General features: G+C 39.6%; 1 protein-coding gene across 1 annotated transcript in view; it reads right to left on the reverse strand.

Moving 5' to 3' along the window:
* Positions 1-16,285, reverse strand: part of LOC149284030 (protein dispatched homolog 2-like) — a 32,778-nt gene extending 16,493 nt beyond the window's left edge. The window contains exons 1-2 of the mRNA XM_089497216.1: positions 15,866-16,285; positions 7,332-7,426 (exon numbers count right to left, since the gene is read on the reverse strand). Of these exons, the coding sequence (XP_089353342.1) occupies positions 7,332-7,426; positions 15,866-16,285 (515 nt within the window). The remainder of the gene's footprint in view (positions 1-7,331; positions 7,427-15,865) is intronic.
* Positions 16,286-27,674: the final 11,389 nt, after the last annotated feature.

The following is a 27,674-nucleotide window of genomic DNA, read 5'->3' on the forward strand; positions in this document are numbered from 1 at the left end:
ATTTGTTTGTCATAAAGGCTGGAGGGGGGCTAAAATATATTTATATGTAAAAATGAGACGTATGCATCACAGATTATTTCATGTGAAATTTGACAAATCATCACGATAACTAAAATCAGTAACAGCGTATCAAGGCCAAAATGTACTGGCCTATATAATTATAATATACAAAATCACTCCTGGTATATATATTCAAAGTACATTGAATTAGTATAGTATGTAAAGTGTAAGTAGGTCAAGGTGTAATAATTAATTTACATATATATATGTATGTGTAATTTGTCATGGTCCATCCAGGCAAATAGTTATTAGACAAACTCATAATTACATGTACATTTATCCTTGATTACCTGAACCCAGCCTTGAGCCCTAAGTGACATCATATTTTAGTAATAGATACTTATGTATATGTAGATACATGACCTTATTATAAACTTTGCATATATATTACTAGCCTCTGATTTCCCTAATCATGAACATTTATTTTTATATTTCTACTAACAGTATAGGTAAAGGTAAGGTCCCAATGGAAAAACATACAGTGCTGTATACTGTAATATAGGTTAGCATTTACAAAAGCCTGATTTCCTCTCATAAATAGTGTGCTGGAAAACGCAAGCCTGCAATCCTGGATAAATCCTGGATAAACTGCCTGGCAATGATTAATTGGCTCACTTATTGGGATACGCCTGGAGTGTGTAATCAGGATACCTCCTCTGTACACGGATAAAAATAGCATGCAAAAAAAAGGAGATGCGTGCATATACTTTACAGTAATTACATTAAAAAACAGCATGGTTGTTTAATTCATGGAGAAACACCGAGACAGACTAGAAGGGAACATTTTTTTTGTTAAGTTAAAATGGTAGAAGATTTAGCCGTAATACCAAAATTCCTGCAGGCCCTCCAGTCAATTTCACGGACTCTATATACCATAAAGTTTTTGTTTTTGTCTTTTAGTCTGGTGTTATTAAGAGTAAACTGAATTTTTGTAAATGCACCAAGTCTTAAAGCAGCAGTTCGAAAGCTACCCAATCAAGACAGTGCCTTGGACTACAGCATTATTGATATTGACGTTTGCTGACCTTAATGAGAGAAAAATCTGGGTGCCAGGTCACCACTACTAGTGTATCAGGCCTGGCCGGGGTAGGGCTTTCTTTACATTATTTTGATTGTATCATATAATTTACTATAAAAAGTATAAAATATGGTGAAAAATTTAGAAAAAGGGACTTTTTTCTGAAAAATCTTTTATTCATCCAGAAAAGCTAATGAAAAAACTGCTAAATAGATTTTGTCACGGAGCTGGCTAGTCCAACCGACTACCTCCGCTGTCTTGTGCTCCCTTAGCCTGGGACAACACACTTTCCCCGGTTCCCCAGTCACTAACCGAGACTCAGTGTAGGGTAAAACCAAACGAAGACTGATTTATTTTAGACACACAGAGCTGGATATATCCAGCAAAATACACATTAACATAAAACAAGATATTGGGACACAAACCGCCCCCTTAATCTGCCTCTCAGAGACAACAGGGGCAGTAACGGGATTAACAATACAATAGGGGGGAGACTGATTTATACAACATTAAACATCAAAGAATGGTGGTCACTCCCTGGTGGCAGATCCTGGCTGTCTGCTGGAGATAATCCCCTCAGCCAGTGATGAGATGATACTGCTGGGGGTAGCCACAGAAGTCTTTACAAACCCAGGGCCAATAGTCAATAGGGAGGAGGCTGGCAGTCAGGCTTCTCCAGTGGCCCCAGTGATGGAGGCTTCCGTCACAATTCTCCCCCCTTCGAATTGGACTGACATAGGATGAGACCCCAAACGGCGTAGTCAGTCAGTTTATTTGGCCCATTAATGCCCTCCCAAAATTGGTGCTCCTGCTGCTGCTGGGGAGATGGGCCGGCTGCGCCATCTCCCGGGTACCGCTGGGGAGTGATGCCGCCTGCATCCCCTCCCTGGTGCTCCTGTTGCCGTTGAGGAGGGAGTTCCGGTTGATCCGGTCCTGGAATTAGGTTCTGCTGCTGGGGGGGCGGGTCGGCCGCTGTATCTCCCTGAACTCCTGCAGCTTTGGTAGGTGCTGGGCAGAGGCCAGCGATGCTCTGCCTGGTTGCCAGCACTTCAGCTGGGGTTAGGGAATCTTGTGGGTCGGCCTGCCGCTGGGGAGGGAGGGCCGGTTCCTCTGCTCCCGGACATGTGAGCTGCTGCTGGGAAGATGGACCGGCTGTCACATCTCTCGGTTCCTCCCACTGCCGCTGGGGAGGAAAAACAAGTTCCTCCGCTCCCGGACATGTGAGCTGCCGCTGGGGAGAAGGGCCAGCTGCCACATCTCCCTGGATCCCTGTAGTCATTACAGGTGTGGGGCAGAAGCCAGCAGCGCTCTGCCCTGTTGCCAGCTCTTCAGCTGGGACTAAGAGATCTGGCCAGACGGCCCAGCATCTTGAGGCCCCCGGTGTGGAGACCGCAGTGTTATCCACCCCTCTTGGGTTAACATCCTCAGATGTAAAATCAGTTAGAGCCACAATCTCTGGATCTGGTTGTGAAGCACAGTCGCACAGCTCCAGTATCGGATCTGGATTAGCTGCCCAGTATCCCTCTGACTCAGGGGTGGAGACTGCAGTCCCATCCACCCCGCCTGAGTCAACATCCTCAGGTGACCACTCAATAACATCCACACAATCCCTGGACACCGGGGCATTCTGTTGAACGCGGTCAAACAGTTTTTTATACGCCTTTTCCAGTTCCCACTCCTGCGTAATTAAAAAGTCTAAATCACCTTTAAGTCCTAGCGCATCTGGGAGGTCCCACTCCCTGAAATCCCGGATGTCCTCAATCCGCCACTCCGCTGTACTGCCGAAGTCCGGATCCTCCTGAAGACTATCCCATAATAATCCCAGGCCACCAAAGTCATAGCCCTCTGGAGAACAATCTTTCGCAGTTCCCCAATATGCTTGCTCTGTATACCACTGCAGAGCCCTATAGTGATCTTCCAGCTCTACCTCCTGTTGGACCAGCTTGTCCAATTCGGATACCCATTGCTCCTGGGGTTGCTGTCCCAGGAAAGACATCCGTAGTTCCCGCTGGTCTCTAATCTTTTGTTCGGAGCTTGGAAGACACTGACCCCGGCGTATAACAGCCCTCTGCCATACTGACCGTCGAACCACTTGCCTCAGGTTCTGGTATTGTTCTGTAGGCAAAGCAGTGGTGTAGCAGGAGAGAATGATCCGCAGCAGCCCCTGGAATTCTGATACCACATCCATGTCCTTGTCAAGGCGACCGAAGTCTGCCATCCTGTCGGTCAATCCCGGTAGAAAGTAAGTGTCCCTCAGACTAAGAAGAAATCCCGCCCCTTGCCACCAATGTCACGGAGCTGGCTAGTCCGACCGACTACCTCCGCTGTCTTGTGCTCCCTTAGCCTGGGACAACACACTTTCCCCGGTTCCCCAGTCACTAGCCGAGACTCAGCGTAGGGTAAAACCAAACGAAGACTGATGTATTTTAGACACACAGAGCTGGATATATCCAGCAAAATACACATTAACATAAAACAAGATATTGGGACACAAACCGCCCCCTTAATCTGCCTCTCAGAGACAACAGGGGCAGTAACGGGATTAACAATACAATAGGGGGGAGACTGATTTATACAACATTAAACATCAAAGAATGGTGGTCACTCCCTGGTGGCAGATCCTGGCTGTCTGCTGGAGATAATCCCCTCAGCCAGTGATGAGATGATACTGCTGGGGGTAGCCACAGAAGTCTTTACAAACCCAGGGCCCATAGTCAATAGGGAGGAGGCTGGCAGTCAGGCTTCTCCAGTGGCCCCAGTGATGGAGGCTTCCGTCACAGATTTCACTATTTGTCCTGAGTTTAGAAGTACCCAATATTTTTATGGGGTTTTTTTTGCAAGTTATAGTTCAATAAGTACAAGTAGAGTGTTTTTCAAATCTGGTAATCCTGCCCACATGTGCTATTTGAGACATCTTTGAAGCCAGCCAATGCAATTAACCCCATCAAACCATATATTTTTGAAAACTAGACACCCCAGGATATTTCAAATGCTAGCAATTTAACCATTTCCACGCACTAATTCTTCCACCAGTAATTTGTGGTAGTTTTTTTTGGCATTTATTTTTACATTTTACTTGTATGAATTTACTGCTCCTGGTATAAGCCACTGTCAAACAACATCCCAATATGTGTTCAGCGATATTTCCTGAGTATGGTGATTCCCCCATGCATGTGTTTGTCTGTTTGGGGACTAAAAGGCCACTTTTGGGAAGTGTGCATTTTTCAAACTGGAATTTTGACACGTTGGGAAAATTCTGCTCACATATCCTAATTGGGAGGTCTTTGGTCTTTTGGCCAATTCAATATACCAAATCAAACTATATATGTTTGAAAACTAGACATCCAGGGTATTTCAAATGCCGGTATTTTAACCTTTTCCCTGCACTAATTTTACCCCCTGCCTTTGTCAAAATTTGTGGTGGAATTTTTGTGTGTTTTTTTCATTGATCACCTCCTAAGCTCTTTTAAATCAGGGGTCCGTCGCCATTCAACATGTGGCAGATGTTGATGTCTGGGGGAGGGACCACACAGGGTCCCTGCTGCCGATCTCGTTTGGGAGAAAAAAATCTACCGTAGATCCCTTTCTACGCACGTTTTAAGGCATGACGTGCCAGGCACGTCAATTGTCACAAACAGGATGTTCTTCCGTGACGTGCCTGGCACGTCCATTGTTCTGAAGGGATTAAAAATAAGCCGTTTCCCGCTACAAGTCATTTACAACATTAACAACAACGTCTGCACTGTATGTCTGATCCTTTTCATGTTATGGCCAAAATTAGCTTTTCTTTCAAAAACAAGGAGATTTCTAAGTGACCATAAACTTTGGATGTTAGTATATATATATATATATATATATATATATATATATATATATATATATATATATATACTACTAACATCCAAAGTTTATGGTCACTTAGAAATCTCCTTGTTTTTGAAAGAAAAGCTAATTTTATATATATATTAGGGCTGCAATAACTAATCGATAAAATCGATAATGAAAATCGTTGCCAACAAATTTCATTATCGATGAGTTGAATCGATTTTATCGACTATAAGATGAGGGTTTTTTCAGAGCAAATGCAGGTGTTGTCTACGAGCATTGCGCAAGGTTCGCCGGCTGCCAGAGACAGAGAGGAGGATCCCCCGCATCGCTGCAGAGGACCTGGATCTTCCTCTCTGGCAGCCAGTGCGATGCGGGCAGACATCCTCCGCTTCTGCCGGCACTTCCACTGGGGCTTCTATGATGGAGCACTGGCATCACATGACCTTCCGGTGCTCAGTCATAGAAGCTCCAGCAAAAGTGCCGGCCAGCAGCAGAGGTTGTCTACACGCATCGCGCAGTGGGAGGCAGAGTGGCATATCTAGGGGTATAAGGCATATGAGGATGGGCAAAGTGGCATAAAGGGAGTTATAAGGCATATTTGGGGGGCACAGTGGCATATTTGGGGGCAGAGGGGCATACCTGGGGGTTATAAGGCATATTTAGGGGGCAGAGGGGCATATAAAGGGTATAAGGCGTATCTGGGGTGGCAGAGTGGCATATCTGGGGGTATAAGGCATATCTGGGGGGGCAAAGTGGCATATCTGGGTTATAAGGCATATCTGGGGTATAAGACATATCAGAGGACACAGTGGCATATCAGGGGGGTATAAGGCATATTGGGGATATAAGGCATATCTGGAGAGGGCGGAGTGGCATGCAGAGGGTATAATACATATCTGGGAGTCAGTCTGGCAAGCCTTGGCTCAAATGTGCATAACTGGGGGGGCAAGTTGGGAAATAAAAACAAGAACTGCATTATTCTCAATGTTTTTTATTCTGCTGCTTGGTTTTAACATCTTGTTTGTTTATTGAATTATTTAAAATAAACGAAAAACTAATCAATTATGAAAATAATTGTTAGTTGCAGCCCTAATATACATATATATTTAGATTAAGGGAACATATGACGGTGAAGCATAACCTTAGAAAAGGGGGTAGATATGGCTAAAATTTTAATATACGAGAATAAAAACAGGATTTTTGGCTGGCTCCTAGATCCAAAAATGTGCGGACCCTCTGCTTTAGTATAGATTCAGTAGATACACAGCCCAGATTAAAAGGCCCAACTACGACACTACAGTAAGGTGCAAACACAGAAGCAGAGACATTGAGTGGTAAATATTAGAGCGCTAAAACGTATGCAGTCTTCTTAATAGTGAAAGGATGAGGCTCATTTAAATCATTTTGGAGGTGTTACTCACTGCCCAGCGCTCTGTGCGTAGCTACTAGCCTTAGTAACCTAAACATTTTATGGGAGGTATTTAAATGTACAAATAATCATTTCTGTATGAAACTTGTGCCATTTTACTCCACTGCTTTAGTAAGAGTCACATTATTTTCAAATCTGCTGCTTGGCAGTCTTCATTGATATATATTTACTAAGCCATTCAGCCATTATGAAGCTCAATACTTAGGTATTGCATTATTTTGACACCTATATTAAGCCATTTGCCAACACAAAGGATGTGAGCAGATTAAATGGAAGTTTTCGTGGCTTCCTATACGTTTTGGAAGTTACAGAAATGGGGGAAACTTTCTTATTACTTTAATTCTCATCACATGCTGATGGTATATGATTATTTACATACAGATGTGTCTTATTGCATTTACCACAGAAAACTAGTTTGCGTTAACTGAAACTCATTTTAAGCAAACTGAATATAGAAGTGTCTCTGTAAGTGGCAGCATCCCTGGCTAACTAAGATATTGTATAAATTCATAGTCTTGTTTACGCATTATAGATCAGCCATGATATTTCATGTTATTACACCTTTTGCTCCCTAAGTGTGAAAAAAACCCAAATGCAGTTGTGTTATACAAAACTATAGTGGAAAATAATAATTCTTTTAATAATTTATCCTGCGATCCTTCACTGCAAAGCCTGCATGTAACATAAAAAAAGGAAGAAAATAAGGGGAAAGGCTGGGAAAATCAATACTGAATTATCTGCTTGATCTATTACAAGACAACAAAAAAGGTGGCACAATCTGGAGGTGAGAGGTGAATGCAATGACTGAACATGACGTGACACGGATGGAGGAAAGTGGAGTTGATAGAAATCGATGATAAATAAGGCAGGACGATGGATGACAGTCCAGAAACAGGGTAAACGTGATGGGGGGGTCAGACATGGTAATGCAGACAAAGATCAGCTCTTGCAGATGGTGAGTCATACAGATTGCTTTGATACGGTTGCTCTTGCTACCTTGGTTCCTCCATGTGAATGCCTCCTGATGCACAGCTGCTCCCAGCTTGCTGTCCCAGGCAATGGCGTCGGTCCATGAAGATCCAAAATACGAGCTGCCAATGGCAGGAAGTCACCTGGTTTCAGGAATTTGCCACAAACGTTGGTCAGCGAACCAATGGCGGAGCCAAGAGCTGTCCCGTCAGTAATGGTGCTGAAAAGTGTCTTTACCGCCTAATTTAACGCGTAGCCGAGCGCTGCCCAGCCCGGAGCTACATTACAGAGCCGCTCACTGTGCAGAACCGACCAGACTGAGGTGATTCCACAAATCTGTCCAATCTAAGCTGCCGAATACTAGTTTTCCGTGCGCATGCGTACTTGCGTAGGATGAGCCACTCGACCTCCCTGTCTATTCACCAATGGGTGAAAACATAGGGTGGAGAACTCAGCTGGCAGCAGGCAGTCACCATGTTAACCACAGGGCAAAAGGCCTATCAGACACCGAGATCAAGGGGATGCTGTGAGATGCCTCTGCACCAATCAGAGACACGACGGGAGGAAGCTATTAGCCAATGGCTGCGAGGATCGGCTTCACCTGGCAGACTACAATAATGAGGAGAGAAGCGGGACGTGGAGAGGAGGACGAGTGAAGTCTAACCAGCTGAGCTGCTGGTTTTTAGGATAAGGCTGGTGGTCTTCATTCCTAATAATAATAATAATAGTAATAATAATAATAATAATAAGGAAATAATGGAATGCAATTGGAAGGTTGTGTTACTTTGTGAGAGCAGCAAAATGAATTAGTATTAATTTACTTTTAGTAAATAGTACTATCAAGTTTGACATGAATAGATTGTGTCAGCAGCATACAATTTGTATAAAGGCAGTGAAAACTAGACACAACAATGGTTTAGAAAAAACACACAGAATTATTACTAAAAAAAAATATTTTCTTATGTTTTTTTTAAAGTAACACTGTTGAGATGCGTTGCATACATTTTAGTTGGGATGGGGTACGCTCTGCCAAAGGTTTAAATGGTCTTAGAAATTGGGGAGACCTTACAATCTGCCTCACTCACAAGAAACATAGCAAGAGACATTTAGGGCCCCAAGAACATCCCGAATGTTTGTGACAGGCTTGTCCCCCCCTTGCTGTGATCTCTGTCAATTTACATGTCAGGTAAGTGGACGGGGACCCCAAGGTGAAGCGCCCTGGCAAGATCCACATTTGAGAGTTGTTTTAACTCCCTCCTCCCAGGGCCAACACTGGAAGATTTTGTTACGGTAAATCTGAGGCTGAGGACACATGGAGTAGGTTTGAATTTGGGATGGGGTCCATGACGGATTCATGGAATGACTCGTTACTTGCCTGCCCCATCCCTCTTACGTCTTAGTCACCCTGTACTCATTGGGGGGGCACAGGTTGCCTGGGAAACCCTGTCTGGTCTGCCCAGTGTGTATTCTTTGTAACAAAAAGAATGTGTATTCCTAGTGGTGTCTTTGTCCTTTTGTATTGTTAATCCCTTTACTGCCCCTGTTGTCTCTGGGAGGCAGATTAAGGGGGCGGTTTGTATCCTCAGATGATTCAGGGAAAGAGGACAAAAGAGAAAGACAAAGATAAATACAGGACTAGCCTAGGATTATGTGATAACAATTGGAGATTCCGTCACATCATATGGCTATAGTATGCTTAACCCACCACTAAACCAAAGTACTCCAATATTCGGTGGGTCCTAGCACTAAACCCTTCCCTACTGAATTATTAATAAACTGAAACTAAACATTGAATCTAAACACAGAACCAAGAAGGATATACCTTTAGACTGCTGACTGAGACAAACAACAAACGGGTGGGCCACACCTTATAAAGGAAAGAGAGCTAAAGCAAAGAGCATATGGAAATCCAGGAATGGATTACAGCAAAGGGGGAACTGTAGCGAGACAGGATAAAATCAGAGATATGCCGCTCCACAGCCTGGATCGACCTTGACAGTAAGGAGGGGGTAGATAGTAAGAAGGGGGAGAGAGGGTAGATAGTGAGAAGGGGGAGGAGATTGTGATAAAGGGAGGTAGTAAGAATCTTGAAAGAGAGTGAGAATTAGTAAAATAATGAATGAATATATGGATGAATTGTGTGAATGAGTGAGAATGAATTAATGTGTGAATGAATTGTGTGAAAGTAAGAGAATGCATTGGTGTGGATGAGTTTTGTGAATGCGTGAGACGATAAACAAATTCATGTGTCGCTGAATTGTGTGAAAGCTTGAGATAATAATTAATGTTTGTATGAATTGTGTGAATGAGGAAGATAATGAATTAATGTGTGGATGAATTGCGTGAATGAGTGAGAGTATAAATGAATGTGTGGATAAATTGTGTGAATGGGAGAATTACTGAATTAATGTGTGGATGAATTGTGAATGAATTAGCGAATTAATGTGTGGATGAATGGTGAGAATGAATTGTGAGAATGCATTAATGAATATGTGTAAATAATTAGTGTGAATGAGTGAGAGAATGAATAATTGTGTGAAGGAATTGTGTAAATGACAGATTGAATGAGTGACTGTATAAGTGTTTTGTGTGTATCATAGATTTACAAGTGATTTGGGGAAAGGCAAATATGGCACAAGCAGAGTGTTTGAGCTTTGGGGACCAGGATGGCACAGGCAGGGTGTTTATGGGACAAAGATGGCACAGGGCAGGCTGTTTGGGGACAAAGATTGCTCAGACTGGGCTGTAATTTGTGTGTGTAATCTGTGTGCTGGTCAAGTTCTATGTGGACACCAGGGCTGGCTTTGGGGTGTGCAACCTGTGATATATGCCTGTAATTTACTTTTTTTTTTATCTATACCTTTAATGCTGAGTTTAAATGTGATTTCCAGTTGATCTATCACTACAAAGCCAGATTTGTGTGTTATTCTGTTGATCTATATCTTATATGCTATGTTTCAATACATTATTTATGTATACCTGGGTTTGGATATCTTGGTTAGTTGAGCTATACCTGTAGTGCTGTCTCCATGTGTTGTTTATTTGATCTATATCTTCAGTGCTGAGTTTACATGTGATCCCCAGTTGATCTATACATGCAAAGCTGGGTTTGTGTGTTAATCTGTTGGACTATACCTGCAATGCTATACACGCAAATGTTGTTTACATGTGTTGTTTATTTGATCTATACCTGAACTACAGGGAGGAAGGAAAAGAGAGGTACAGCTTAGTGAATGATGGGAGAAATGGATTCTGGGAAAGAGTACGGGAGAGAGGATCTTTCAAAGTCACGGTAGAGTCAGAAGGAGGGAAGACCACTGACTCTCACAGTCTTCCTCTAATCTGCAGTCAGTTTGGAAAATATATATTTTTTTGGTGTCGGAGCGGAGGGAGTGCTTACAAGCTAGGGTGCGCGGAGGGGGTGCAAAGGAAATAATTGCCTAGGGTCCAATTTGTTCAATATTTAAAGGGAAAATGTTTTTGTTACAAAGATTGCACTGTTAGCTGTTTTTTCCCTATATTTAATGTATTTAAGGTACATTATTGTTACCAGATATATATAATTGTGCTTGTTTGGACTTGCACATAAATAATCTCTAATTAAAACTAGATTTTTTTCCCTTTCTTTTTTGTCGAGGGGGGTGCCAGAGAAGTAGTCCGCACAGGGCGCCTAGACACCTAAGGCCGGCCCTGTTTGTAAGACATGCTACACAAATTGTTTGTTACAATAAAATATATATGATGTCTTCTTTTGGATGAACTTTAGAACTTTATAAGTGTTGAGTCTTTTTTTCAACCTGCTATACTATACTAAGTATAGGATAATAATAAATAATAATAATTATAGGCTAGAATCTCAATAACGCATAATATGCATAGAGTGCATTTTTGAACAGCATCGTTAATGGCATAGAGAATTGCTTAATAGCTCCACCAATATTGAATACACACAATTCCTTGTTTAATTTGCTCCATTTTCCTTATACATTATTTATATTTTACCGGTATTTGCGATAAAGATTACAAAAGTGATACCAGCACCTACTCTTAAATATTTGTGCAGCAGACTCTGATTCAACCAAAAAATAATAAAATCAGCAGACTCTGATTCAACAAAAAAAGAATAAAGTAATATAAAGTGTTGCACATAAATATTTACAAGTATTTATGCACAACACCTTCTATAACTACATTTTATTTTTTATGTTTTTAGAGCTAGGGCAGGGTCCTTGTAATTTACCGTATTTGCTCGATTATAAGACGACCCTGATTATAAGACGACCCCCCAAAATCTGAATATTAACTTAGGAAAAAAAGAAAAAGCCTGAATATAAGACGACCCTAAAGGAAAAAAGTTTTACCAGTAAATGTTAATTCATGTAAACTATTTTTTTTAATAAAAGCTATGATTGAGAAAAATATTTTTTTTGTTTTTATTTCTTGTATTTTCCAACCTGTCCCCCAGTTACGCACATCTGCCCCCAGGCTTGCCACTCCAATATGGCACTGTGGCCCATGATATGCCTTTTAACCCTCTATATGCCACTGTGCCCCATGGTATGCCTTTTGACCCCCTATGTGCCACTCTGCCTCCAGAAATGCCTTATACCCCTATATGCCACTCTGCCTCCAGAAATGCCTTATACCCCTATATCCCATTCTGGCATTTAGGGGGTTAAAATGCATATTATGGGGCAGAGTGGCATATAGGGAGGTATAAGGCATTTCAGGAGGCAGAGTGGCATTAAGGGAGTTAAAAGGCATTGTATAGAGCACTCTGCCTCCAGAAATGCCTTATACCCCTATATGCCACTCTGGCATTTAGGGGGTTAAAATGCATATTATGGGGCAGAGTGGCATATAGGTGTATAAGGCATTTCAGGAGGCAGAGTGCTCTATTAAATGCCCCCTTAACGCCACTCCAGAAATGCCCTATGCCCCCATTTAACACACACACACACACACACACACACACACACACACACACACACACACACACACACACACACACACACACACACCCTATACCCCCATTTAACTAACACACACACACTCTCCCCTCCCCTCCCCTCTCAGCCCTCTCTTACCGGTGCTTCCAGCCGGGGCAGCGGGTTGACGTCGCCTTCTGCTGCAGCCGGAAGGAGGTGGAGTTGGCAGCGGGGGTTTGTATCCGTCCGTCGCGTATACTTTCCCCGGCTGTCAGAGATCAGAGTTCCCCGCACCGGTGCGGGGAACTCTGATCTCTGACAGTCGGGGAAGGTTTGCGCGACGGACGCAGACAACCCCCGCTGCTAGCCACACCTCCTTCCGGCTGCAGCGGACGTTGTCTACGCGAATCGCGTAGACGTCAACCCGCTGCCCCGGCAATACAGCAGGAAGCACCGGTAAGTGTGTGTATGATGGGGGGGGGGGGGTGAGACAGGAGGATCCAGGTCCCCTGCAGCGGTGCGGGGGATCTGGATCTTAGTCTCCTAATCAGACTCTATTTGAGGTCTGATTAGAAGACGACCCCGATTAGAAGACGAGGGGTATTTTTCAGAGCATTTGCTCTGAAAAAAACCTCGTCTTATAATCGAGCAAATACGGTATATATCTTGGGTGGCCAGGGCAGTAAATCAAATCCTTCCACAGTGCAATGATCTAGTTTCTCAGCAGAGTAAGGATACATGTTACAGGATAAACATAATCAGAATCAGAAAATACCTTTGTGCTGCATTGTACTATGTTATGCTGTAGACTTGTGATTTCGGATTTGTACGAATCATAATTTTAACAAAATTTGCCAATTCATACTAATGTCTGGAAATTATGAGAGATTCCAACAAAACAAATGCAAACAAAGCACAATGCTCTAAATTTTCATTTGCATTTCATTGTTTTTTTCACTTTCACTTTTTGTCACACTCTCTTTCAATGTCTCCCTTCCATCTCCTTTTCCATAGCTTCACTTCTTGGCTTGCCTCTTGTTCCTGCTACGTAAACTTGGCCTCCTGGAGACAACCTCACCCCTGGTGGAGGAATAGGGGGTGCTGTCCCCATGGTGCGAGCCATGGCTCCGCCCTTTTGCAGAAGTGCTCCAAGAGGGTAGAGTTATGCAGGATTAGCAGAGAAAGAGGAGTGCAGAAGGGCTTCTCTTTCTCCAAAAATCTGTATACATTATTCTGGCCTCTTCTAGCCCTTTTGCGGAAGAGGTCTGGTTAATGGAGCGTATAGCAGGGAGAAGCAGACCAAAAAAGAAAACAGAGGAAAGAATAAGGAAGAACAAGAAGAGAACAGCATTATGCTGTGCAAGAACAGTTTTGCATAAAGTACAGGATCTTGAACGTTGGCATTTTTTTCATGGGGTAAAATTAGGTGTTTGTTGCACTGGAGCATACATTCACTGGGACCTAAATTCATTCTATGCCCATTCTATCACTACTATGTGCCCATCGGCAATCCTGCAGAATTGTGTTTGTTTTTGATAAAATACATATTTCCACGTTGACCTTGAAAATAATAAAATGTTTTGTCAGAGCAAAATACAGCAAGCCATTTGCAATATGTATTAAATGTATTATATATATATATATATATATATATATATATTAAACATTACACATCTTGTGTATGAGTAAGCCATTTTGCTGGTGGAGTAACGAGAATACAGTAAGATATACAAACTTGTAATTGCAAAGGAGAATCATGACTTGCGGTATAAAAATGACATTTTAGATAAATATTTTTCACTGCCCTGTTTTGCAGAGGCCCTTTTACATTTCTCACAGCTGAGACACTTTGGCTATGATTTTGCTAGCTCCAGTATTATATTGTAATTGTAACCCAGAGCATCTAAGTCATTGTCTTGCAGACTGTTGCTATGACAATTGGAACATTCCAGTGTTAAGCAATAAGCATTTTATGTCTGTGGGCAAATGCTAAAAAAATAGTTTGTTTGACTTCAGTGCAGTTCACAGCATATAAATTGACTATGGTTTTTATTCCGACACTGCTTCAGCTGAAATCAATGTCAATTAAATTGACAAGCAGTACTACATCTGCATGGCAGGAAAGAACTCCCATTGAAGTCAATGAGCGTGCCGCCTGCTTAAGTAGAGCAGCACATTTGAACAACCGTCTGAACTCCTAATTTAACATTTGTTTTTTTAACCAATAAATGAAAAGGTTGGTAGTAATTGTACTTAAGTATGTAGAGTACAATCTAAGAGTTTTTGTATCCTCAATAAAATGATTTGAAGAAAATGTATGATGTCATATCATATACAACAGGAAAAGATAATCATTTGAAGATAAAAAGAAAAATGTCAGGGTACTTACAGCAAATACGCATCTTTAATTTTCTTTGACAACAATGACTATAACCAAGATTGGAATTCATTTCAACCTTTTCTGTGTAAAACAACACAGTAGGATACGGTGAAACATCATTAGTATTAAATTCAATACTTGCATTAATGTGTAGATTTAAAAAAAATATAAATAAAATACTTATTTGAAAAAATAAATATAAATATGGCTTTAATCTCATCACTGAAACGGATATTAAGTAACATAAAAAGAATAGAAACAGAGACTAATCCATGGCCAAATACCAGACAATAGCTTGTAGGATTCAAAACCTAATTTGAACTATGCATACTTACCTATCAATATGTGTGAGCTCAAATAATTTCCCAAATCTAATGGGAATTAATTCTTGAAAAAACTGTTACTTTTTATATACTGCTTTATGATTTGACAAAGTATATTGTAATGCAGTGCAAAGGTCTGCATTGCCTTCACTCTAAGGGATTTTGGTCTGCATTGTCATGGTTGATGCATCATTTATGCAATACTGTGTGTTGAGTTTGGGCATGTTTATGCTTTGTTTTGATACATTTTTCTGCACCTTTATTCAATGGTTGTATTAGGTATTAGTCTGTATTATAAATTCTAATGTAGAGCTCATGAAAAGTACTGCTGTTTTCTACTACTATCCACCCAGACTGGGCACCAACACTACAGGTCAAAAACATGATTTAGATTTAAACATCTGCAACAAAGACTTTGTTGAAATTTGCATTTCATTTCGACTGTATGTTACTGCCGTATCCCATTTTTTTCCATAACACTTAGTCATGACAAGCGATCTATAACTACCAACTACGAACCATTTAAGTTGAGAGAATTGTGGTGGACAGATAAATTATGCTATTAAACAAGTGATTTATGATACTTAGTGAGAAGGTTTAACATCACATGTATGGCAAATGTGTGGGTATCATCCCTTAAACATGCAATGGTTTATGTAACACAATTTTTAATGTTTAGTAAAACATGTTACTTGGACCTAGCCATTTTTGAAAGCAAACACCAACTTCAGACTACAGACTGCACCAAAAAATTTCATAAAAATGTTGCTATTGCACATATGGTATTTATTAGAATGCTTGAAAGCTCGTTATACATATAGGAAGGTTATATAATGCATTACATGACATGAGGCTAATTATAGGCTCCAGACTTTTATAGACAGATAAATTATTTGTCTCTTCCTTGCCTAAAGTAAGAAGAATCCTGACCTTGCCCTTGGCCCTGCCCTTGCTGCCCACGGCCTTGGCCTTGTCCTTGCTGCTGCCGACCCTCACTACTTTGTTGTCCACTGCCTTGGTTTTGTTCCCCACTGCCTTGGCTTTGCTGTCCACGATCTTGTCCTCCCTGCTGGTTCCCGCTACCAGTTTGACCACTGCCTTGGTTTTGCTGTACACAATCTGGTCCTCCTTGTTGGTATCCACTACCAGTTTGACCACTGCCTTGACTTTGTTGCCCACTGTCTTGTCCCTGCCCTTGTTGCTGATTATTACGACCCTGTTGTCCACTGCCTTGGTTTTGTTGAGCGCTTCCTTGGTTCTGTCCTTGCTGTTGTCCACTTCCCTGACTTTGATCTGTGCTTTGGTTCTGTTGCCCTTGGCTTTGATCTTGACCATTTCCTTGTGTTCCATCATCCCATGGTGTCTAAAACAAAAGAGATAATATTTGGATAATATTTGGTGATTTTTCATGAAGCGACACATATGTTATATGTACAGGGAGATAATACCCTATGCTGTAACAGAATAATTACATGATTACTACAAAACAATGATGTGCTAGAAATAATGGAAAATTCCTCTGACTTCCTACACTTTCTATAAGATACTGCAAACCATAAACCATTGCTCTGCATTCAAGTTTAACAGCATAGCAATCACACATGACCAATGCTTCTGTGGTTGACAGGTATATATTAGTGACCCTGGTAATGAGCCATAGCATTGCAACAGCTGTTAGAAATCATGCACTATTATTATAATTTATTATATATGATCTGAATTATCCTAGGTATGCAGTTTGCGTTGTTGTTGAAAGGATTAGCACTTACCAAACTCTGTTTATTGCCGGAAGGCTAAAAGGAAAAAAAATTGTATATAAGTCACCCTCACATTTACTTGAATGGTATCTAAAATTTTAAGGTGTAAGATTATTCCTTTTAAATGACATTTTAAATAACAAGTAGTCATCATATAATAACAATCTCTTTAAATTCAGGAATGTCATTATGCACAGTAGAAGAACAATTTGCAGTTTAATAATGACAATAATTCATTACTTGATCATCTGGTGTATGATACCCCATGCACATCACACATATATATAATAATCTCAGTGTATAATCTTACCTTTTTGGAGGGGTTTGGAGCTGTAAAAAAATAAAAAACCACAAAAAAAACATACATATCAATAAAATGAAGTCAGAACACCATAAATTTACTTCAATAGTAATTGATATAATAAGTGTATTGAAAAACATACCTCCTTCCATTGCTGCAGTTGGATGTTTTCCTTTCAAATGTTTGGATTAAAAAGCCTGTGGAATAGATTTTATTTTTAAAATCGGGCAAAATGGGTTTGTATACAGTTATTGGTTTCGGCAGATGCATATTATTCATTTGTATGTGTCCCAATGCTAACAATAGAATAACGTATTTAATTAATCACACAGACTGACATTCTAACTAATCAAAGTCTATAGAGGAAACAATATCATTGTGGAAGTAGGATTTATTAAAGAATCAACTCAATGTGGTGTTTGATTGACAAAAATGGCAGCCACCAGGAATAAGGTTTAGAGAATGCTAACCTGCATTACTGTATACCGCACTGTATGTTCAAGGAGAAAATATATTTCCTCATTAAAGACCTCATTGGAGAGTCACAGATTCCTTATAATTATATATAACTAAAATATAATACAAAAGTATTGTGTGGCTTTATAGTCCCCAATAAGTGTTAATTGTCAGTAGTGATGGTTATGAAGAGAGGGGGTGGGGGGGTAAATCGCAAGTAATTGAAGGAAAATGGAGGGGAGAGAGAAGAAAGGTGGATAGAAGACATAGTAGACAGAAGAATGAAAGGGAGTGAAAGAAGAGAGGGGGATAAGAGTGCAGAAAATAAAGAAGAAAAGGGAGAGAGAATGAATGAGAGAGAGAAAAAAGAAAAGGAAGACTGTCTTTCTTTTTGTTTATACAAGGAAGATCCTAATTAGCTTCCACATTAAATTACATTGCAATTAGGTAACATACTTGGCTCATGCGCATCTGGAATTGTGTGATCTATTAACGATTTTTTAAACATATCTTATTACTCAGTCAGGCAATGCAAAACTGGATTTGCCACATTTTAACATAATCCTTCCTGTTTGAAAACTGTATTTTTATTGTATTCATATGTGTTTATTTTTGAATATTTTTGTATGTGTGTTTGCTGCCTTTTTCTTTTTTAATAGATGTTACTGTAACTCACTAAGTTAATACATATTTAATATCTAGCTCAAAGAAAAATTGGACTATTGAAGGGCTATTTGATTTTATCACTGGTTGATAATAGAGCAATGACTCTTTTTTTCATACAAAATTTATCATACAGATTTCAATAGCGAGAGGTTCAATTTGTTCAAATAAACTTGTTATTCAGTCTTACTAGTTTCTCTTTTTTTTTTTTAGGTAATTAATGACCTCTTATAACAAAATAACTTTAAACTATAATTTTAATGGTTGTACAATAAATATTTTAACAGGCATATAAAATGTTCATATATATTAAACTGTGTGAGTTATTTGTTCATGCTTTCTCATCTGTTAAGAATATTCAGTAATAGAAATAAAATGTAAAACAAGCTCATCTGAAAATGGACAACACTAAATAGTTTGGCCTACGGCGAGAACAGGGGAGTCTAAAGTTTACATTGATTTAATAGAGAAAAAAATCTCCATCAGTATATCAGACCAACCCTGCCTAGAATGGCACTCTATAACTAAAACGCAGGGCAGACTTGTTCTGCATGACGGAACAAACCCTAGGCATTCATTTTGAAATGTTTAGGTCTTGTCAGTGAGCTTACACACTGAGCAAGATGTCTACATCTAAAACTACCATTTTGTTCTTACAGACAACCCTAGAGCATTTGAAAAACATGCAAAAAATAAAAATGCAAGGTTAGCTCAGCTAGGAATAGGCAATGATGTGTTATTCAATAACAATGCTTTGCTCACATCTTCCTTATAATATTGCATGTAAAGTGCTATCAAGTAACTTAATATGTTGATTTCCACCTGGAAAATACAGGAGGTTTTCTTACCTTAAAGAGTTGATTGTAGACTCTGTGTTTTGAGGGAACCAACAAGCCTATATTTATCCTTGACCAAAGTGGGTGTAGTAAGACATATGTAAGCATCTTGGCATCCAGCCCATCAAAGGTGTGTCCTGAAGGGTTTGGTGACATAAGTATCATTTAGTTAGATGTATAGACAAAAACTAATAAAAAAACCCTTAATTGGTATATATTGAAATGCAACAGTTAGCAACATTAAAACAGATTTTAATTACAGTAATGTCTGTGAAATAATTACTATTATTACGTTAATTTAGTGGGTTGACCTACCAAATAAGTACATTTAAAATTGAAATTATAATCTGACACAAGATGTTATAATAATTAGAAAGTACAGAATGTATAAACCTGTTTGTTATTCCAGAGAAATTCATAATGTGTGGGGATTCAAGAATACTCCAAATATCTTTGATTAGGTGAATAGTTCATTTCCATTATTGAATGTGTCCTTTGTCATTAGTTAGAAATTTCATTTTGTTTTCTGGTATTCTGGTTATTTCAGAAGAAGAGTGATAATTAGCACATGAGTAGAAACTATCCAAAACACCATCTTGATGTAATGCAGTTCTAGAGGACATGTAAAGATTCCGGCATAACTAAGTTTAATTTGAAGTAGAATGTGGTTGGCTGCATTTTTTTTTTTAGGTAACTGGCCCTTTAAGCACATTCTAGTTCCCTGGGAGCAGCTACTCATTTCTGTTTTAAAATTATAGAATTTGCAGATAAGAACTCCCTCATCTAAACTGCCTCTTTTCCTATTGTAGTGTGCTGCTTTTTCTTTCTGATGTGTATTGCCAGACCATCAGGCACACTGGGTAAATGGCCAACAGTGCCACTGACTCATGCTTCAGCAGCAGATTAGGTGCTGTAGTGTGCAGCCAGTGGCTGTGCATATCCAACCAAGGATAAAACTGGAGTGAACATTACACAAACTAAAGAATGCAATAAAAGTAAAAATATGGTAACAAAACACCTTGCACATACCGCTTATGAATAATAATAGAAGTTGTGAGCAGCAGGTCTTATTAGTGGTGGCTTCAAAGAGCCAACTCATGAACTTGTATATTTGTTTGGTGCCTCATAACACCCGTGGTTCCCCCTTGGCCTACAGAAGCTACAGGTAGTATGTAATAGCCTTCCTTCATCATCTTCTTCATCGTATTTCATTGTGGGATTACGTGAGAAATTATAAAACTGTGGCATGATTAGAGTCATCAAAGGCTAAGTTTGATACCCCTTCTAGATACACCCAACTCATTAATACATTAATAAAAACTCTAAAAACTGTGTCAATTAATTGACCTCCCTTTATACATTTTAATTTGTTGGATTAAGCCTTTAAAAGGCCTTTTTCGGCATCAGGAAATCTGCCTTTTGGGCGTTGGAAAGAATTAATCATGAACTACCTTGACTAAAGCTAGATTCCATTCAGCAAGTGGGTGATTTATTACTTTGATTATTTAGTCATGACTGTGTTTTAATAAAGCAAAATGTCAGTTAGGTAATACTAAACTAGCAATCAGATTGTTACCATCTACCTAGTGTATCATTAAGCAGAATTTTATTTCATCTCAAGCTGGAATGTACATGGGGTTGACCACAGTTGCCCTCAATGTGGTCTTCACATCTCATCATCTCTGTGCTGCTTATAATAACCTATGAAAAGTAGACAAGGTGACATAAGAAGATCACACAAATTAAAATGAATACATTATATTAATTAAATAAATTATACAAATACAATTTTATGAATAATTAGTGGAGAAATAATAAAAAGAAAAAAACTAATTATGTAGTCTTTGGGGTACAGTGCTCAATGCTCATAGCACTTTAATACAATATCAATTTATAAAGCACTATAGAGGCAGGGGAACTGGTAAACAAATGAAGAGGAAGTTCTTCGTGGTAAGCAAAAATCCCTGCACTTTTGTTTTGGGGTTACAGAAAAGGCAATCCAGGAGCACATGGGCAAACTAAACATCTGTATCTTTTTCCCAATTAATGACCTTACTAAAAAAAAAAAGAGACCTTAGAAGAAGCCTAGTTTATTAACAAAGGGAATCTCCACACTGAGGTTCAGCTTTGTTAGTATAGACAGAAGATATATGAAATATTGCTGTAATATCCTCAATTGAATTCTAATTGGGAGTTCACCATCACCATGCTTTGGCGATGGCCATGCATTTACTGAAGTGGTTCAATGGTACTTCGTTTTTCAGAGTTTTTAGCCCTTGTCCCCTGTGATGACTTTAGCGACCAGTTCTACAAATCAGTATTAAATATTTGAATTTGTATTGCATTGTTCACCAAAATATTGACTTTGTATATGCAGCTCAGTTAATCAGTGAGGTTTAATATAAGGACATAGGCCTCCATGCGCCAAACTAAAACTAAGATTTTAGAAAGGCTGATTGTTCTGATTTCAGACAATATGAAGGGGAGTTTTTGATGGTCTGGACATCATTAGATGAAATCCGGGAGAAATGGAATTATTAAAGACACCAGGAACAGGAAAAGGGTGACTTTCAACACATATGGTGGACCTGTAAAGAAGTAAGGCGGGTTTGCTTTTGATTTTCTAGGAAAAATAGAAAATATTAGGATTAATAAAAATCTAGCTCTTCTTCATTTACTTCCACCTAAGTTTTCCTTAAAGGAAAATATATTAATTATTCATGTATTTGCAGATTCAAAAATGATAATTGCAAGAAATTGGAAAGAAAGCAGACCCTTCTCACAATTGCAATTGAAAAATCAGATCCTATATCAATTGCAAATGGAAAGTGGCCTGTACTGGATTAGTTTACAACAGAAAAAAAAAAACTATTTATGGAGGACTGGATCACAAAATTAAAGAATTTATGATTTAATCACTAATTAACACACCCCCCCGGATTTATTTTTCTTGGGTTTTTTTTATTGGGGAGATACACTTAAAATAATATGTAACAGGTTAAATATAATGAATTAATTCTAGAATGGGGATATTCATATCCCTCATGCGTATTTATTTTCAAGATTGTTAAATGTTTGTGTTTTTGTGTTTTTACATGTAATGAAAATAAATAATAAAAACAAAATTAAAAGTTAAGACAGCAGGACTTTGCATTAAGCCTGTTTGGAAGACTAAAAGAAAAAGGAAACCATTGTGGTACTTTGCAGATGTGGCAAATATATTGTAGGAGAAAAGACTATTTCAACGGAGGAGAAATGTTAGAAGAACAGGTCATAATCTAAAACTAGAGGGCCAGAGGTTTAGATGTAATGTAAGGAAGTTTTATTTTACTGAAAAGGTGGTAGATAGGTGTAACAGCCTTCCAGCATATGTTGTAGTGGCTACCAACAAAGAGGTAATGTAAACATGCATGGCATAAACATGAAGCTATCCTGAATCTAACATTACATGGTTTGTATCTGCTGTCAAATCCTGTTTCTATACCCATACAATAAGGGTGTGTGTGAGGTGTGTTACAGTGAGGGGAGTGTATATGTGTGTGGGGATGAATTGATGTGTTAGAATGAGTGTGTATGTGTGTGTGTGTGTGTGTGTTAGATTCAATGTGTGTTAATGTGAGAATGAGTGTGTGCTAGTGCATTTCATAGTTACCAGGTGGGGGACCTCCATTTTTATCTGCCCTCTCTTGCCAGAAGGTGCAAGCCCTCCCCTGACTGGCAATCAAGAGATTAGACCACAACATACATACATTTAGTATTAAAATGCATATTAGACATTACAACTCAAGAAAGTGTTGAATAGTTTACCTGCTCTCTGTGTTATCATTTTACCATGACAGTACATACATTTTTTTAAGTTTTAATTATGGTGGCAGAGGGACTTCCACCCTCTGCACTTGCAGTGGGCCTAGCACATAAAATGCTGCTGGCTCCATCTTCTCTAGTCCAGTATGGCTTTATTGTTAGAAGTGGTAAATGGTAAATTGTTTAAAAGTGAGTGAGCCAGCAATACAGCTGAAAATACTTGTTCACATAAAAAAATTTTTGTAGACTCAGACCTTTATCACTTAGTATTGTCTTAGATCCTATGCACTTTTAAACCGCCTTGCTGTAGTGTTAGACTATAAATACTTGAAAATACTTGGAAAACTTAGGTAGGAAATGCCACAAGACTATGTCACATTAATGTCTTTTTTATCAATTATGAAAGAATGTTTATAACCTGCAAGAATGAGCAGAATATGCTTTTTGCATTATAAACTAAAGCTAGAACTTTAGTAAAGATCCTATTAGTGGGTACCAGATGGACCTATTGCACTGTAAAATGCAGTGAGCGCCAAGGAGATTAATTTTCAACTTATATGTTAAAGGACCTCGAGACTGAACAGTAATTTGAATATTGAGTTATACAATATTAACTTGCCAAGTTAAATGTAATATATTTAATTAGGCAAACCAAAAAGGTTAACCAGGGCACGGAATGTCAGTGAGCCAACATCTAAATAATTATGAGTAACACACGATGTTTGAGGTTTATTTTAAATAATCCACAAGCCATAATTACATATACATTAAAAAATATTCTGGATGTAAGCCAAATTAACTAAATCACAAGCATATGGAAATATACCTCATAACATATTCTAAAAAATTATGTTTGCTTAACCTCTGGAGCAGGGTGCCATCCCGCTGTGCCCTTGATCTCAGTTTTACAGGCATTAAAAGTTTGGCTAAACAAGGAGCCTTGGAGTCTGGCGTCCATAGATCCAGAATCTTAGAGGCCATGACTGACATCAAAATCACTGCCGATTTCATTTCTGTGACCTGTTGAAGGCGGCAGAATTTTCCTGCTTCAAGATCGAAGGCAAAGAAGTCACCAACCAGTTTGGCCTGAAAGGCGATCATATAGAGATGTGGGCCTCTTTAGTGAGAGACACTACAGACCAGGGAAAGAATATTTCAGGAATACTTCTTAGAGAGGTGACCAATCTTCCAGCTCCTCCAGGGGTTCTCATGGCAAATCTCAGTTACAATTCTGAAGATGGCCAAGTCCCAGGTGCTTGACTTCTACTTTTCTCTGATACCTGGGCTGCCCACTGTGTACAGTTGTCTACAATCACCGCAGAAGTTCTTCTCCCAGTAGAACAGTATCAGGGAAAACCCCTAGCAAAGCTCATCAGGTTTTAGATGATCCCAACAGTAAGGAGGCTCCGGAATAGGTAAATATTATAACATAGTCCTTGAATATGCAAGGTGAGGACCAAAAAATTTAGAGAGAATCCCACAATAAATGAGAAAATCCGGTCTGGGGCACGATTCGCTAAATGAGAGCACGAAAAATGAAAAGCAGACAAGCCGAGAGTCACAACCAGAGCGGGTACTCAGATGGGCCAAAGGTCATACACTAGACAGGTAGTAAGACAAAAATTTGTTGAACTCCAGATCGGGTAGTTAGATGGACCGGGTCATACACAGGATGGAAGCAAATAAAGCCTAATCGAAGAGCAAAAAGAAGGTCAGGAACCCAAAGGGTCAGATAAACGCTGAACAACTGCAAACTTCAGCACCAGCTTAAGCCGCACCCCTCCACAGATGTCACACGTGCCCCCTCCATGCTGGACACACAAGAAACACCTGCTGCCACTATATACCGTATTTGCTCAATTATAAGACGAGGTATTTTTCAGAGCAAATGCTCTGAAAAATACCCCTCGTCTTATAATCGGGGTCGTCTTCTAATCAGACCTCAAATAGGTCTGACTATGAGACGACTAAGATCCAGATCCCCCGCAGCTGCAGGGGACCTGGATCCTCCTGTCTCCCCCGCCCCACTTACCAGTACCTCTGAGTCCCCGGTGTGTAGCTGGGGCAGCGTGTAGATGTCTACGCGATTCGCGTAGACAATTTCCGCTGCAGCAGGAAGGAGGTGTGGCTAGCAGCGGGGGTTGTCTGCGTCCATCGCGCAGACCTTCCCCGGCTGTCAGAGATCAGAGTTCCCCGCACTGGTGCCGGCGCCGGGAACTCTGATCTCTGACAGTCGGGGAAGGTCTGTGCGATGGACGCAGACAACCCCTGCTGCTAGCCACGCCTTTTTCCGGCTGCAGCGTAAGTGCGTGGGATCTACACGCTGCCCCGGCTACGTGACAGGGAAGTCAGAAGCACCGGTAAGTTTGGGGGGGGGGCGGGGGAGTTTTAAATGGGGGGCATAAGGCATTTCTGGAGGCAGAGTGCTCTGTGAAATGCCTTTTAACCCCCTCAATGCCACTCTGCCCCCAGAAATGCCTTTTTAACCCTCTATACGCCACTCTGCCTCCTGAATGCCTTAAACCTCCCTATATGCCACTCTTCCCCATAATATGCCTTTTAACCCTCTAAATGCCAGAGTGGCATATAGGGGTATAAGGCATTTCTGGAGGCAGAGTGGCACATAGGGGGTCAAAAGGCATATCACGGGGCACAGTGGCATGTAGGGTTAAAAGGCATATCATGGGGCACAGTGGCATTTAGAGGGTTAAAAGGGATATCATGGGGCACAGTGGCATATAGGGGGTATAAGGCATTTCTGGGGCAGATGTGCATAACTAGGGGGCAGGTTGGAAAATAGAATTAAATAAAACCAAAATATTTTTCTCAATCATAGCTTTTATTAAAAAAAAAATAGTTTACATGAATTAACATTTACTGTTAAAACTTTTTTCCTATAGGGTCGTCTTATATTCAGGCTTTTTCTTTTTTTTCCTAAATTAATATTCAGATTTGGGGGGTCGTCTTATAATCAGGGTCGTCTTATAATCGAGCAAATACGGTAATAGTGGCAGCAGTGTGAGCGTCCAGCAGAGGGAGTACTCCAAAGCAAGGATCCCTTACCCGCCGCTCTCCCCTTACCACAATGCGAGGTAAACAATATTGTCAGAAGAGGATACATTCTTGAATTTCGAGACCATACTCCTCCGGATTCCTTTGTAAGAACCTCCCTACCTTAAGAGGTTGTGAAGATACCAGCCCTGGAATCCTATGTGTCCAATCTCTTAGGTAAAGGGGTCATCATTCCTCTCCCACGCTGGCACAAATTTAGGGGTAGTTATTCCCCCTTCTCGTGGTCCTGAAGGCCTCAGGAGGTTGGAGCCAATCTTGGATCTTCACAAGCTGAACAATTTACGAGTTATCGTAATGTGTGCCTTGTTTCGTATGCATACCTCCCAATAGGTTAGATTGCCAAAGTGGGACACCTTTGTTTGAGGGGACATAGCCCAGACTTTTCATGTGATAATAAACACAATAGAAATAAATCCAAGAAAAAAAAATGGTCTATGTAAAATTGAAAAATAATACATCTCTGCAACTCTTTATACTCAATCAATACAAATGCTGATTTTGTGAGATCTTAAATTGGATCTGACAACAGACATCCTTTTCATGACGTTCATTTTCTTTCAGTTTTTTGTGTAGTTTTTTTATAGTTCTCCATTTGATGTTTTATATTGTTTTGAGATCTTAAGATTTTAGTTAGGAACTTTTCTACCCATGTGCTACTCTGCATTATTCTTCCTGTGACCTTTGTTGCATGCACTGTTGTTGTTCATTAATTATTCAATTCCCTGTTTTAAACTTACCTTCCTTGTTCAGCTTTCTGAAATAACTAGGCTTACATTAGTTTACATTAAAGGCCTGCAATAATTTTATGGAAATTACTAAAATAAATTAAGTCAAGATGGGGGCCACAAAGTTAACAAGTATCCTTTAATTAAACAGATTGATTTTTCCATGGAACCATTCTGAAAACGTAACACATCGGATGATCTGTGTTATAAATCACATATGACATTATCTTTGTAATTGTTCCTTATAAACAAATACCAAGACTTACGCACTAGAAATTTACTTTTATCTCCCACGCCTGTAGTTTTTCCCCTGTATTTTAGGGAAAGTAAGGAAAAACATCTGGTTTATAGTTTCCCCAAACCTAAAGAAAATAATAACCTATGTTACTCCCTTTGGCATATGGGGAGCTGTCATATTCCACAGCAAGCATTATAAGACCATGCAAGATTGCCCTGGCCCCACATTGTGTATGAAATAACATTGAGTCTTAATCCGTTCATATAAAAGAAAAGTGGATGCATTAATTCCAAGCCATCAATATAAAAAAAAAAGCAGAAACAAAGTAAGCTTTTATATTTTTGATATACATTATACGAGCCTTCTTAAAAGAGGAGAGATAACAATAGTTATCTAGGTTAATGCTTCTATTATGTGGATTAACCAGACAAACTGTAATACCAAATGAAACATACATCTTCAGACAGATTTAATTTTAAATGGCCACTAAGTAGAAATTGTGTCATGTTTATGATGCAGTAAAAATCATCTTAACTTTTTTTTTCTGTGTATATTTGATCAAACATGAATCTGTGGTGGCTTAGTTTGGATCAAAGGTAGATAAAGCATACTCTGTGGACTTGATCAGCATGGCTGTCCTTTTGATGCAACCATGACAATTTCTTTGCCAGGTAAAAATGCAAGGAGACAAAACAATGACGTTTTGCTTGCTGAGAGGGTGGTAAATACATGGAGCAACCTATAACAAGTGCCATTTTGTGCATAACCCGTGCCCAAGTAAAACATAAAAAACAAATGGAGGACAATTTGCGCAGTTTTTTCACTAGTACTATTTTTTTCAAAATGTAATATTAAAACCCTACTTAATAGAAAACAGGAGAGTGCTG

Source organism: Sceloporus occidentalis, unplaced genomic scaffold (assembly GCF_023333645.1).
Source record: "Sceloporus occidentalis isolate IW3139 unplaced genomic scaffold, rSceOcc1.0.p SCAF_100, whole genome shotgun sequence".
NCBI classification, from domain to species: domain Eukaryota; kingdom Metazoa; phylum Chordata; class Lepidosauria; order Squamata; family Phrynosomatidae; genus Sceloporus; species Sceloporus occidentalis.